Here is a 15,478-nt window from a genome sequence, read left to right as displayed (position 1 = left end):
TTGGTATAGACAAAATTAGTCATATACAACAAAAACAAAAATAGACAAGTAATGTTGTCTCAAACAAAATGTCACTGCACAAGCTGGGCGCTGGTGGCTCTGCTTGTAATCCGAGCTACTCAGGAGGCTGAGATCTGAGGATTGAGGTTCAAAGTCAGCCTGGGCAGGAAAGTCTGTGAGATTCTTACTGCAATAAACCACCAGAAAACCGGAAGTGGCACTGTAGCTCAAGTGGTAGAGTGCCTGCCTTGAGCTGAAGAGCTGAGGGACAGCGCCCAGGCCCATAGTTCAAGCCCCACAACTGACACACACAAAAAAATTACTGCACAACAAAATGAGCAAAGAGAAAAGCCAAACAGTAATAGAAAAAATAAGCCATATGTTTAATAAAGGACTATATATAAGGAAAGAAAGAAGAAATATGCTGGGCTTGACTCACACAGAAAAAAAAGGGAGAAAGAGGGGCCACAAAAATACATATCTCAAAAGAAAACATACAAGTTATACACTGGTTGGTGGCTCACACATTTGTAATCCTAACCACTCAGGATGCTGAGATCTGAGGATTGTGGTTCAAAGCAGCGAAGTTCATAAGAATGACTCTTATTACCAATTAATAACACCCAAAAAGCCAGAAGCAGAGCTGGGGCTCAAGTGGTAGAGCACTGGTTTCGAGCTGAATAAGCTCAGAAACAGTGACCAGGTCCTGAGTTCAAGCCCAGGACTAGCAATAAAAAGGAAGAGGAATGGGAAGGTGGCTCATGGTAGAGTGCTTGCCTTGCATGCATGAGGCCCTGGGTTCGATTCCTCAGCACCACGTAAACAGAAAAAGCCGGAAGTGGCACTGTGGCTTAAGTGGTAGAGCACTAGGCTTGAGCTGAAGAGCTGAAGAGCACAGCACCCAGGCCCAGAGTTGAGGCCCCACAACCGACAAAAGAAAAATAAAAAAGAAGACATAGAAGTGGTCCATACAGGGCTGGGAAGTTGGCTCAGTGGTAGAGCGCTTGACTTGCATGCCTGAGGCCCTGGGTTCGATTCCTCAGCACCACATAAACAAAAAAGAAAAAACCTGGAAGTAGCGCTGTGACTCAAGTGGTAGAGCGCTAGCCTTGAGCTGAAGAGCTGAGGGACAGCGCCCAGGCTCAGAGTTCAGGCCCCACGACTGGACCCAAAAAAAGAAACAAACAAAACCGACATAATTTCGTGAGGTATTAACAATGCTTTTTGGCCTTCTCAGTGTGAAAGTTTTGATCATGATAGAAAAAAATTCATCTTCCTTAGTGGAAATGAAACTGTAATGTAGCTAGATATTTATTTTATATAAAACATCGAGACATGTTCTACAATGGAGACTTAGACCTTATATTTAGTTGTTGCCCTTGACACTCTTGTTCTAATTCATTTTCTAGGTGCGACATCGGGCTTCTGGTCAGGTGATGGCTCTTAAGATGAATACTTTGAGCAGTAACCGGGCAAATATGCTGAAGGAAGTGCAGCTCATGAATAGACTCTCCCATCCCAACATTCTTAGGTAATTCAGTTACCTTTTTCTTCTTCCAGGAGCCATTGAGAAAGTTGAAATATATGGAAGGCTTGCTAGAATATCATTGACAACTAAAATGGGAGGTTCAGGATTTAGTTTGCTTCTTATGGTGGTTTAGCTGTGCTCTAGGCCTTTTTCTTCCCATTGAGACTTAATTTCCTGGTAATAAGATGCATTCAAGACACTTTCCTTTCTAAAGTTTCTTTCTTCTCATTCAGAGCATTAGTAGCAACTCATTAGAATAGTTGTTTGCTGTTTCTGATTAGTACTTTATGAAAGAGAAAAAATTGGTCCTTATGTGGTTATTTGATCTTTAAAAATTGTTTTATGAGGAATTATAATTAAATTAGTGAATAAAAGCTAAAAGCAAAATTATTCCCTTATGCTATTCAGCTAGTCAGGGTTTTTAGTACTCACTGGAGGCAGAGTTTGCCTGTGAAAATTATTGTTATTATAATTATTGCTATTATTATTTACCGTGCTGAGGTTGAACTCTTGCCTCATGTTTGCTAGGATAGGACTCTACCGCTTGAGCATGCTTCCTTTCTTGTTTTAGTTATTTTTCAGATAGTATTTGGGTTTTTGCCTAGGACCAGCCTTTGACTGAAATCCTTCTATCTATGCCTCCCAGTAGCTGGGATTTCAGACATATACCACCATGCATGGTTCTTAGAATAATTCTTCCTCCTCCTCCTCTTCCTCCTCCTCCTTTTCTTCTTTTGCCAGCCAGTGCCTGGGCACTGTCCCTGGGCTTCTTTTGCTCAAGGCTAGCACTCTTATCACTTGAGCTATAGAACCACTTCTAGCTTTTTCTCTTTATGTGGTACTGAGGAATAAAACCCAGGCTTCATGAATGCTAGGCAAGCACTCTACCAATAAGCCACATTCCCAGTCCCTGTTTTTTTGGTCGTGGGGCTTGAACTCTGGGCCTGGGTGATGTCCCTCAGCTTTTCAGCCTAGTGAGCACTCTACCACTTGAGCTACAGTGTCCGCTTCCAGCTTTTTCTGTTAATGTGGTGCTAAGGAATCAAAGGGCCTCATACATGCGAGGTAAGCACTCTACCACTGAGCCACCTTCCCAGCCCCAAATTTGTGAGACTTTTTTTTTTGATCGGTTATGGGGCTTGAACTCAGGGCCTGGCGCTGTCCCTGAGCCTCTTTGTCCTCAAGGCTAGTACTCTACCATTTGAGCCGCAGCACATCCTCCTATCAATCTTTTAATTTAACTTTTTTTTCCTTCCCCTATGATCCTTTTTTAAAATCCATTTATTATAAACTGGACTGACAAATGACACAGAAGACTGACCTTAATTTTTTATGTGCCTAAATAAATTTTTTTTTCCATTAAAGAAAAAAATTTAAATATAGTTTTTATATATAATAGAACTAGTATATAAAAGCCTAAAGTTGGGGACTAAGCATGGTGCTACAAAGTTAGTAATTTGGGACCCTATCAAAAATAACAACTACCACCACCAAGTAGGGTGTTGCATGCCTGCAATCCCAGCTATGCAGGAGGCAAAGATAAATAGATCATAGTCTCAAGTCAGCTCTGGACAAAGTGAGACTACCTGAAGATAAACTGAAAAATAAAAGAAAAAGATCTGGAAGCATGACCAGTGGTAAAAGTGCCTGTTAGACTTGCTAGGCTTTGAGTTGAAATTTTATTACTACTTAAAAAACAATAACAACAAAATGAAACGAGAAAAAAAACAAAGAAGAAAAGAAAAAAATGAAACAAGAAAAACAATTGCCCTACAGCTATAAAAACTCCTACAAGAAAATGGAAACAGTTTCACGTTGGTATAGACAAAATTAGTCATATACAACAAAAACAAAAATAGACAAGTAATGTTGTCTCAAACAAAATGTCACTGCACAAGCTGGGCGCTGGTGGCTCTGCTTGTAATCCGAGCTACTCAGGAGGCTGAGATCTGAGGATTGAGGTTCAAAGTCAGCCTGGGCAGGAAAGTCTGTGAGATTCTTACTGCAATAAACCACCAGAAAACCGGAAGTGGCACTGTAGCTCAAGTGGTAGAGTGCCTGCCTTGAGCTGAAGAGCTGAGGGACAGCGCCCAGGCCCATAGTTCAAGCCCCACAACTGACACACACAAAAAAATTACTGCACAACAAAATGAGCAAAGAGAAAAGCCAAACAGTAATAGAAAAAATAAGCCATATGTTTAATAAAGGACTATATATAAGGAAAGAAAGAAGAAATATGCTGGGCTTGACTCACACAGAAAAAAAAGGGAGAAAGAGGGGCCACAAAAATACATATCTCAAAAGAAAACATACAAGTTATACACTGGTTGGTGGCTCACACATTTGTAATCCTAACCACTCAGGATGCTGAGATCTGAGGATTGTGGTTCAAAGCAGCGAAGTTCATAAGAATGACTCTTATTACCAATTAATAACACCCAAAAAGCCAGAAGCAGAGCTGGGGCTCAAGTGGTAGAGCACTGGTTTCGAGCTGAATAAGCTCAGAAACAGTGACCAGGTCCTGAGTTCAAGCCCAGGACTAGCAATAAAAAGGAAGAGGAATGGGAAGGTGGCTCATGGTAGAGTGCTTGCCTTGCATGCATGAGGCCCTGGGTTCGATTCCTCAGCACCACGTAAACAGAAAAAGCCGGAAGTGGCACTGTGGCTTAAGTGGTAGAGCACTAGGCTTGAGCTGAAGAGCTGAAGAGCACAGCACCCAGGCCCAGAGTTGAGGCCCCACAACCGACAAAAGAAAAATAAAAAAGAAGACATAGAAGTGGTCCATACAGGGCTGGGAAGTTGGCTCAGTGGTAGAGCGCTTGACTTGCATGCCTGAGGCCCTGGGTTCGATTCCTCAGCACCACATAAACAAAAAAGAAAAAACCTGGAAGTAGCGCTGTGACTCAAGTGGTAGAGCGCTAGCCTTGAGCTAAAGAGCTGAGGGACAGCGCCCAGGCCCAGAGTTCAGGCCCCATGACTGGACCCCCCAAAAAAAAAGAAGTGGTCCATACATTGATGAGAAATTACTGAACATCACCAGTCATTAGAGATTTTGAATTGAAAGGCAAAATGAGATACTGCTTCTTAACTTTTAGGACAGTTACTACAAAGATGAAAGATAAGTACTGGCAAGGGAACACTTGTACACTGTTTGTGGGAATGTAAATTAGTATAGCCATTATGGAAACCAGTGTGGTGGCTGCTCAAAAAACTGAGAATAGAGTTACCATCATCCAGGTGTGTATACATCCACGCCCCTATGTTCATTTGCTACCAAGGTGGTAATTTACGGATAAATGGTTAAAGAACATGTAGTCTTAGCTGGGTGCCAGTGGCTCAAGCCTGTAATCCTAGTTATTCAGGAGACTAAGATCTGAGACTCATAGAAGCTAGCCATGGCAGGAAAGTCCGTGAGACTCTTATCTCTGATTAAATATTAAATTATAATAATGCTTATAATTTAAAGTAATATAGTATAAATATTGTGTAAAATATAGGAAATTTAACATGCCTTCTTACAAAAATGATATCTCACATTGTATTCTATAAATAAATACAGTTAGTATTGGTTTATTTGAAAAGTAGAGGTATTCTTTTTTTGGGGGGGGGTTGGTTATGGGGCTTGAACTCTGGGCTTGGGCCCTGTCCCTGCGCTCTTCAGCTCAAGGTGAGCGCTCTACCGCTTGAGCCACAGTGCCACTTCCGGTTTTCTAGTGGTTTATTGGAGAAAAGAGTTTCACAGCTTTTCCTGCCTGGGCTGGTTTTGAACTGCGATCCTCAGGTCTCAGCCTTCTGAGTAGCTAGGATTACAGAAGTAGTAGTATTCTATGACTAAAAATGAAGGATGTATGCCAAGCTTACACTTATAATCCTAGCTACTCAGGAGGCTGATTGCAGTTTGTGATTCAAAGCCAACCTGAGCAGCAAATCCCTTAAGACTTTTATCTCCAATTAATCACCAAAAAGCTGGAAGTAGGCCTATGTGTTAGAGCACTAGCTTTGAGCACAAAAGTTCAGGTATAGTGCCCAGGCCTTGAGTTCAAGCCCCAGGATTGGCACACACACACACACACACAAAAAGATGCCAGATCAAATTGCTTGGATTCAAATGTTGAGAAGGTTACTTGACCTCTCTAAGCCTTGGTTTTTCCATCTATAAAATAAGAGTGATAAACTGGTATCCATGGCTTATGACTGTAATTCTAGCTTTTCAGAAGGCTGAAACCCAGAGCCCAAGGAGAAAAGTTCAATAAACTCCATCTCAAAAATAAACAGCAAAAAAGTGTGATGGAGACATGGCTTAAATGTTAGAATACTAGCCTAGCAAGATTTATAGTAAATAAAAATGACAGAAAATGGGACTGGTAATGTGTCTTAGTGGTAGAGTGCTTGTCTAGCATGCATGAAGCTCTAGGTTTGATTCCTCAATACCACCTAAACAGAAAAAGAAAAAAAAGGCTGGGGGTGGTGCTGTGGCTCAAGTGGTAGAGTGCTAGCCTTCAGCAAAAGAAGCTCAGGGACAGTGTCCAGGCCCTGATTTCAAGCCCCAGGACTAGCAAAAACAATAAAAAAGAAAAGAAAAGAAAAGAAAAGAGAGTAAATAGTAATAGAATTGTTATTTAAGGTTAAATTTAGTACAATGAATAGTATCTGACTTGTGGTAAATTCTCAGCTAATATTGGCTATTATTATTTGCTTATTTTCCTTTGGCCATATCTTTCAGTGGCCTATTATAGGCTTTCTTTTATTCCTTTATTCATGCACCAAACGTTTCTTCCTTCCTTCTTCGTTCCTTCCTTCCTCCCTCCCTTCCTTCCTTCCTTCCTTCGTCTCTTTTTCTTTCTTTCCTTCTTTCTTTTTTTCTTCTTTCTTCCTTTTAAATGGTACTATAGTTTTGAACTCTGGGCCTATGCCTGCTAAGTAGGTGCTCAACTACTTAAGCTACACCCTTAGCCAGTTTGGCTTTTACTTTTTTTATTTTTATTTTTGTTGGTCATGGAGCTTGAGTTCTGGGCCTGAGTGCTATCCCTCAGCTCTTTAGCTTAAGACTAGTGCTCGGGCTAGGAAGGTAGCTCAGTGGTAGAGTGCTTGCCTTGCATGTAGGAGGCCCTGGGTTCGATTCCTTAGCACCACATAAAGCAGAAAAAGCAGAAGTGGTGCTGTGGCTCTAGTGGTAGGGTGCTAGCCTTGAGCTGAAGAGCTGAGGGACAATATCCAGGCCTAGAGTTCAGGCTCCACAACTGGCAAAATGGCCACAGGGCCATTTCTGTTTTTCTGGTGGTTAATTAGAGATAAGTCTCACAGACTTTCCTGCCTGGGCTGGCTTAGAACCATGATCCTTAGACCTCAGTCTCCTGAGTAGCTAAGATTACATGTGTGAGCCACAGGCGCTTGTCTCATTTTTATTTTTTTGTGCCTTTTACTTTTTTTTTTTGGTCCTGGGGCCTGAACTCTGGGCCTGGGCACTGTCTCTCAGCTCTTCAGCTCGAGGCTAGTGCTCTACCACTTGAGCCACCACCCACACTTCCAGCTTTTTCTGCTTATGTGGTGCTGAAGAATCAAACCCAGGGCCTCAATGCATGCAAGTCAAGCACTCTACCACTGAGCCACCTTCCCAGCCCTGGCTTTTACTTTTTGATTAGGGTTAGACAAACACACACACACACACACACACTTACAAGTACTGTTATCCATGGTATCCTTTGCATCCTGATGTGGACTTGTTGTTCTGTATAAGCCTTCTGTCTCAAATATACATCAGTCCAAAAGCAAAAAGGGATTACTTTTCATAAGGTTCTTCCAGTTGCTTTATATTGTTATTTTGTGTGTGTGTGTGTGTGTGTGTGTGTGTGTGTGTGTGTATACGTCATTACTTCCCTTGTGTATTCTAATACAGCAAAAAGAAATTATCCTAACTAGTGGCCTGAAACAAACAAAAGTCTTGTTGGCTTTTGTTACCCAGTAGAATATAGAAGCAGCAGAAACATTTATTGTATTACTGTAGGGCTCCTAAGTAGCAAACTGAGCATGACTATGATCCAATTTCAAAGTCCTTACAACTTATGTCTTCTAAATGCTTTCTAGTTATCTTAACAATTTACTGTTAACAGTTAGTAATCATTTAATTTGCTCCACTATATCTTGTAGTCTATTTTCAGGCTATACAGACTCTAAATTCTCTTTTATAGGTATAAAAACTGAGGCAGAAGTTTGAACCAGAGTCTCCCCCCAAGTTGTGTTTATTAGATTTATATTAGAAAGAATCTGTCACTTGGAACCATGTGGTTTTCACAGATGTGCCTCTTGGCAGCTGGCCCTGAAGGGATGTTGCTGAGCAGTTGAAACTTCTGTTTCCCTCTTAGCTTCATCTAGCCAGAGTATCTTCACATTTAAATCTGTTTTATATTGACTTTCTGTATGAGTTTTTTGTTGTTTGTTTTAACATTAATGGGTTTGAACTGAGAATCTCATGCTTGCTGGGTAGGAACTCTATCACTTGAGCCATGTCCTAGCCCTTTTGGTTTTCATTTATTTTTCAGACAGGTTCTCAGAATTTTACTTGGGCTGTTTTTGCACCCTGATCCTCGTGCCTCCATCTCCTGAGTAGCTGAGATTACAATGGTATATCACCACCCCTGGTGGTCTTACTGTGTAGCCTAGGCTGGGCTCAAATTCTCAATCATCTTGCTGCAGCTTTTGAGGGCTGTGGTGCCATCATGAGTTTGGAAGAAAAGACTCCTTGCTTAAATAGACAGACAGATGGATCCCAAAACAAAACAGAAAATTACTGCGTTAGTGATTTGGAAAGTCTCCTTGAGTAAGAAGTGTCTTGGTGTGACCTGCCAAGAGAGTAAGCATCTAATCTTCTGGACATGTCTTAGGCTGCCAGAGATATTGTGTGTCCAGCAAGCCAGTGAAACAAACTTTTGCAGTTTTTTTCTCTTTTCTTAAACCCTGGCCTTCTTATTTTCCTTTTTTTTTTTTTTTTATCTCTCTTCCTCCTAAGATTTCTATTTGGAAAGAAACAAGGGAGCCTGGTGAGTTATTGAGTCAGGAGGTGTATACATTTTATTCATGCATATGTAATTTTTTATACATGAATACAATAAAGATTGGTTGTTTTATTACTTGGTCTAAGTCATCAGTTAAGAAAAACAATAAAGTACTTTGTTGAATGCAGGGACTGATTTTTTTGGGCCTCTTTTGAATGTTTGATTATGCCAGGAAGTCTTGTGCTCAAGATCTGTAACCCAATTCCATGCCCTGATCATTTCCATTTGCCTCAGTGGTCTTTTTGAGGATCTGTACCAGAATTTGCTCTCATGCTATTTTTTTTAAATCAGTTGTGGGGCTTGAACTAAGGCCTGGGCACTGTCTCTGAGCTTTTTTGCTCAAGATAACATTCTACCACTTTGAGCTACAGCACCACTTCTGGTTTTCTAGTGGGTAATTTGGAGAAGAGTCTCATGGAGACTTCTTACTTGGGCTGGCTTCAAATTGTGATCCTCAGATCTCAGCCTACTGAGTAGCTAGGGTTACAGGCCTGAGCTACAGGCCTGTGCCTGGCCTCTCATGCCTTTTTGTTAGGGTTGTATGTGTGTGTGCGCGCGTGTGTGTGCGTGTGTGTGCATGTGCGTAAGCGTAGGTGTGTGCACAGATGCATAGACACACACATGCATGTGTGCCCAAAGAGGGGCTTGAACTCAAGAATTGAGTGCTATTCTTAGCTCTTTTGCTCAAGACTGTTATTCTGCCACTTCAGTCACAGTTCCACTTCTGACTTTTTTTTGCTGGTTAATTGAAGATAAGAATCTTACATACTTTCTTTTCTGCCTGAACTTTCTTCAAACTGGGATCCTTATATCTTAGTCTCTTGAGTAGCTAGGATTACAAGTGTGAGCCACCAGAGCTCAGATTAATTTTTTTTGTTATTGTTGTTTTTCTTAATGCTGTGAGAAATTTAGTATTTTTAGACACCTTTTTTTAAAAAAATCTCTCTAGTTGCCAGTAGATTATGGTTGTAATCCTAGCTACTCAGGAGGCTGAGATCTGAGGATCACAGTTCAAAGCCTGCCCAGGCAGAAAAGTTCATGAGATTCTTTTTTTTTTTTTTTTTGGTCAGTCGTGGGGCTTGAACTCTGGGCCTGGGCACTGTCCTTCATCTCTTCAGCTCAAGACCAGCACTCTACCACTGGAGCCACAGCACCACTTCCGGCCTATTCTGTTTATATGGTACTAAGGAATCGAACCCACGGCTTCATGCATGTGAAGCAAGCACTCTACCACTGAGCCACCTTCCCAGCCCCAGAGCCACCTTCTCATGAGATTCTTATCTCCAGTAAACTACTCAGGAAAAGCCAGAAGTGGCACTGTAGCTCAAGTGGTAGATCACTAGCCTTGAGCACAAAGAGGATCAGGGACAGTGCCCAGGCATGAGTTCAAGCCCTAGGATCAGGAAAAAAAAATCTCATGGAATTTATTGTTACCTGATAATACAAGGGTCATCAGAACTGTGCACAGGACTTTTCAACAAGGCTCATCAAACAACACAAACAGATCTTTCCTTAGATTTCCAGCAAAACACACACACGCACACACACACACAAACACACACACACACAAACACACACACACACACACACACACACACCTGTGTAGGATTCCTAGTAACTTTTTACTTCACTGATCATTTCTAGTTGGAGACACTTTGAAGTAGAATAATACCTCCTTTTAGCATGATCCTACCCCGTTCTCTTGAATCTGTTTTAGAATGAATTTCTTCTGCATCATTTAATACAAGGTTCATGTATTCATCAAAACCAGTGATACAGCCCTTTAGCCACATACTTACTTGCTCATAGAGCCACGCCTGAACTTGAGATCTATTTTGTAAATATCTGAAGATGAGGTTGATGGGTTGCACCATCACCTTCTGTACCTTTTGGCCCTGGCCATGATGTGACATGATGAAATCTTACCTAGACTCCCCATTCATATTCTCCTTTTTGGGGTGAGGTGGGGTGGTACTGGAGATTTAAAGTCGGAGACTTGCACTTGCTTAGCAAGTGTTCTACCATGCCTCTAGTTTTATTTGCTTTAATTTTTTTTTTCAGATATAGTCTTACTTTTGCTTGGGCTTGGCCTTGGACTATGATCTTCCTGCTTCTGTCTCCTGAGTAGGTGGGATTATTGGCATGCGCAACAAAATCTTGCTACTGCATACATTAGGCTACCTTCTGGCCTCTTAGTTCTCCACCCCCCCCCCTTTGGTGCCAGTACTGAGACTTAAAGTCAAGGCCTTTTTCTCTCACTCGGTCTTCTTGCTTATGGCTTCTGCTATACCACTTGAGCCATACTTCTAGTTTCAGCTTTTTTTTTTGGTTGGTTGTGGGGCCTGCACTCTGGGCCTGGGCCCTGACCCTTAGCTCTTCTGCTCAAGCCTAGTGCTCTACCACTTGAGCCACAGCACCACTTCCAGCTTTTTCTGCTTATGTGGTGTTAAGGAATCAAACTCACCAAATATTTAGTTGGAACTACCCAGTCCAGCCCTGTTGTAGATAATAGCTTTGCTGAATACAAGAGACTAGAGGCCTGTTGTTTCCAAGCTCCTTAAGTAATACCTTCTACAAGTTAAGAGACAGGGCTGGGCCTATGCTGGCAATCCCAGGTACTCAGGAAGTAGAGACAGAAAGATTGTGCTTTAACTCCTATCTGAAAACATACTAAAAAGAAAAAAAAAGATTGAAAGCATGGCTCGATAGTAGAGCACTTCCTCTAATAAGATTGAGGCCCTGAGTTCAATCCCCAGTTCAGCAAAAAAAGAAAAAAAAAGTACATGGTTCATTCTGTAGCATTCAGTATGGTTTAGGCAAGCTGAGGTTTCTTATTTTTCATCTTGTGCCTGGTTGAAGCTCTGTAAAAACCTATAACTGATGAAAATTAAGGCTAATACAATAAGCCAAATAGAGCATTCAATGGCTAGAACCATATGGTAGCTGGGGAGGTGGAGAGGAGTCGTTGCATTAAGAGGCCATGGGAGGGCTGGGAAGGTGGCGCAGTGGTAGAGCGCTTGCCTTGCATGCCTGAGGCCCTGGGTTCGATTCCTCAGCACCACATAAGCAAAAAGAAAAAGTCGGAAGTGGCGCTGTGACTCAAGTGGTAGAGCACTAGCCTTGAGCTGAAGAGCTGAGGGACAGCGCCCAGGCCCAGAGTTCAGGCCCATGACTGGACCCAAAAAAAAAAGAGGCAATGGGATTTTCTAGTAGATATGGAGTGGAATATTAGCATGACTTTTGGCCCAGTGCCAGTGGCTTACACCTGTAATTCTAGCTATTCAGGAGGCTGAGATCTTAGGATCACAGTTTAAGACCAGCCCCTAGAAATGTCCATAAAACTCTTTTCCTCAGTTAACTACCAAAAAGCCAGAGCTGTGGCCTTAAGCAAAAAATCTAAGGAACAACATCTAGGTGCTGAGTTCAATTCCCAATACCAGCACCAAAAAAAAAAAAAAAAGAAGGAAAAAAAGATAGCTTTCTTAGGTTTTTAACTTGAAGAATTGGATTATCAGTAATAGCCCTGTGAAAAACTATGGGGAACACGTTTTTGTACTAAAAGATGAGATGAAAGTTGGCAGTTGGACAAACAAGTCTAGAATTCAGAGGAGGAAAGGTTCAGGAACTTGAAACAAATTATATAAACTCAATTATCTCTATTGTCTTATCTTTTTTTTTGGCAGGGGGTCCGGTCGTGGGGCCTGAACTCTGGGCCTGGGCGCTGTCCCTCAGCTCTTCAGCTCAAGGCTAGCGCTCTACCACTTGAGCCACAGTGCCACTTACGGCCTTTTTTTTTCTTTTTGCTTATGTGGTGCTGAGGAATCGAACCCAGGGCTTCAGGCATGCAGGGCAAGCGCTCTACCACTGAGCCACCTTCCCAGCCCTCTATTGTCTTATCTTTGAACTAGAGAGTAATAATAGTACTGCTATATTATACTGTTGGGGAATTAAATGAATAATGTACATAAATAATTTATCACAATGTAAAGACACTAAATCTAAAATATTATTATAATCTGACACATCATATATTGAGGCTATACAGTATAGCTTAAAGGTCAATGATAAAGATCTAGCAAGGTTTGGTAGCATTGGCCTATAAAACAGCACTAAGGGGCTGGGAAGGTGGCTCAGTGGTAGAGTGCTTGCCTCCCATGTATGAGGCTCTAGGTTTGATTCCTTAGCACCACATAAGCAGAAAAAAGTCCGAAGTGACACTATGGCTCAAGCAGTAGAGCACTAGCCTTGAGCTGAAGAGCTCAGGGACAGCGCCCAGGCCTAGAGTTCAGCCCCCATGACCAAAATAAAAACAAAAACAAAACAAAAGAAACAAACAAAAAAACCAGCACTAAGGAGGCTGAGGCAGAAAGATTGTGAGTTGGAGGCCAATCTAGACTATATAAGAAGAGTGTACCTGGGTCTGGGAAGGTGGCTCAGCCATAGAGTGCTTGCCTTGCATGCATAAGACCCTGGATTCAATTCCTCAGCACCACATAAGCAGAAAAAGCCAGAAGTGGCCCTGTGGCTCAAGTGGTAGAGTGCTAATCTTGGACTGAAGAGCTAAGGGACAGTGCCCAGGCCCAGAGTTCAGGCCCCACTACTGACCAAAAATAAAAAAAAGAAAAAAAAAAGAATAGTGTACCTCAGATTAAAGATCTAATCTTAACTTTACCGTTTATGAGTTTTGTACCATTGGGCAAGCCACTTTTTCTGTCTTTAGTTTCCTTTTTTGTAAAGTGAAGGTAATACTAGTACCAAAAACAAATATTTTTATAATATTTAAATGAAAAGCTGGGTGCTGATGGCTCATGCCTGTAATCCTAGCTACTCAGGAGGCTGAGATCTGAGGATCCCAGTTCAAAGCCAGCCCAGGCAGGAATGTCTGTGAGACTCTTATCTCTAATTAACCACCAGAAAACCGAAAGTGGCTGTGGCTCAAGTGGTAGAGTACTAGCCTTGAGCTCAGGACAGTACTCAGGCCCAGAGTTCAAGCCCCATGACAAAAAAAAAAAAGATTTAAATGAAGTAATCTTTGAGTTTTGTGTCTGACACATCTTTAGTACTCAATAAATGCCTACATTACCATCATTCTTGTGTGTGAATTCCATGAAGAAGGGATCATCATGTTTATTTCTGATGCCTCACCCATCCCATTTGCCTGATACTGAGCGTAATATATATGTGACAGGCAATAAAAAAAAAAAGGCTAAGTGGTAGAGCACTTTCCCATGATGTGTGAGGTCCTGGGTTTGATCCCTAGCATCATAAAAAAAAAAACAGCCTCCTGAATGTTCTTTCTTTCTTTTTCTTTTCTTTTTTTTCTTGGTCGTGGGGCTTGAGCTCTGGGCCTGGGTGCTGTCCCTCAGCTCTTCAGCTCAAGGCAAGCGCTCTACCCCTTGAGCCACAGCGCCACTTCTGGTGTTTTTTGTGTATGTGGTACTGAGGAATTGAACCCAGGGCCTCATGCATGCGAGGCAAGCACTCTACCACTGAGCTACCTTCCAGCCCAATGTTCTATTTTTCTGCAACCTTGCACATAGTAAATGCATGACACATGATCCTTAGGATGAACTGAAGTTTTCTGTCTTCTATACACTTGTTCTACTTTGAGAGAGAGAGAAGAAATAAATCATTGTGGGAATATTGTTTAAGAAGTATGCTCAAGGCTGGGAATGTGGCTTAGTGGTAGAGTGCTTGCCTAGCATTCATGAAGTACTGGGTTTGATTCCTGAGTATCACATCACATAAGCAGAAAAAGCCAGAAGTGGTGCTGTGGCTCAAGTGGTAGAGCACTAGCCTTGGGCACAGAGGCTCAAGGATAGAGCCCAAGCCCTGAGTTCAAGGCCCAGAAAAAGAAGTATGCTCAAAAGAGTGAATAAATGCAGCAATGGCACTCACTGGATACTATATTGAAAACGAACTATACTACTTAAGCATGGGAATGGGAGGGAAAAACTGGGAGAGAACAAGAAATGTTCTCTTAAGCTGGCACTAGTGGCTGATGCCTATAATCCTAACTACTCAAGAGGCTAAAATCTGAGGATGGCCTTTCAAAGTTAGCATGGGCAGAAAAATCTGTGATATTCTTTCTTTTTTTTCCTTTCCCCCTGCCCCCACAAGTCTTGGGGCTTGAATTCAGGGCCTGGGCAATGTCTCTGAATTTATTTTGCTCAATGTTAGCACTCTACCACTTGCGCCACAGCACTACTTCTGGCTTTTTCTGTGTATGTGGTACTAACAAATCGAACCCAGGGCTTCATGCATGCTAGGCAAGCACTCCACCACTGAGCCACCTTTCCAGCCCCCAGTTAGGCATTCTTGTGTGAGTGTGTGTGTGATATACTGAACTCAGGGCCTCATGCATCCTAAACATGTGCTCTACCACTTGAGTCACACTTCCAACTCTTTTTTTTTTTTTTGGCAGTCGTGGGGCCTGAATTCTGGCCCTGGGCGCTCTCCCTCAGCTCTTCAGCTCAAGGCTAGCCCTCTGCCACTTAAGCCACGGCATCACTTCCAGGTTTTTTCTGCTTATGTGGTACTGAGGAATTGAACCCAGGACCTCATGCATGCAAGGCAAGCACTCTACGGCTGAGCCACCTTCCCAGCCCCTAACTCTTTAGTTTTAGGGTCTCACATTTTTGCCCAGCGCCAGCCTTAGACTGTATTCTCGTTACCTCTGCCTTCTACATAGGATTACATGCATGTGCCACTGCTCCTAGCTTTTTTCTTTCTGGAGCCACACCTCTATTACTTTTTCTTTAAATTCTAATTAACTGGAGATAAGAGATTTGCAGATTTGTTGTCTGTCCTGGCTGGCTCCAAGCCACAATTCTCAGATCTCAGCTAGGATTATACAGGTTTGAGCCACTAGCATCTAGCTCCAGTTTTTTTTTTTTTT

General features: G+C 42.1%; 1 protein-coding gene and 1 pseudogene across 2 annotated transcripts in view; one reads left to right on the top strand and one right to left on the bottom strand.

Moving 5' to 3' along the window:
* The window catches only part of Tesk2 (testis-specific kinase 2), a 126,916-nt gene that overhangs the window by 43,313 nt on the left and 68,125 nt on the right, over nt 1–15,478 (top strand). For both annotated transcript variants that reach the window (XM_013016916.1, XM_013016915.1), the window contains exon 3: nt 1,410–1,531. In XM_013016916.1, the coding sequence (XP_012872370.1) occupies nt 1,410–1,531 (122 nt within the window). The remainder of the gene's footprint in view (nt 1–1,409; nt 1,532–15,478) is intronic.
* LOC105986146 lies at nt 10,221–10,493 on the bottom strand (annotated as a pseudogene).

This window comes from Dipodomys ordii, unplaced genomic scaffold, assembly GCF_000151885.1.
Source record: "Dipodomys ordii isolate 6190 unplaced genomic scaffold, Dord_2.0 Scaffold33, whole genome shotgun sequence".
Lineage (NCBI taxonomy): Eukaryota > Metazoa > Chordata > Mammalia > Rodentia > Heteromyidae > Dipodomys > Dipodomys ordii.
Note: the sequence above shows the minus strand (reverse complement) of the source record. Positions and strands in the feature narration are given on the sequence as shown.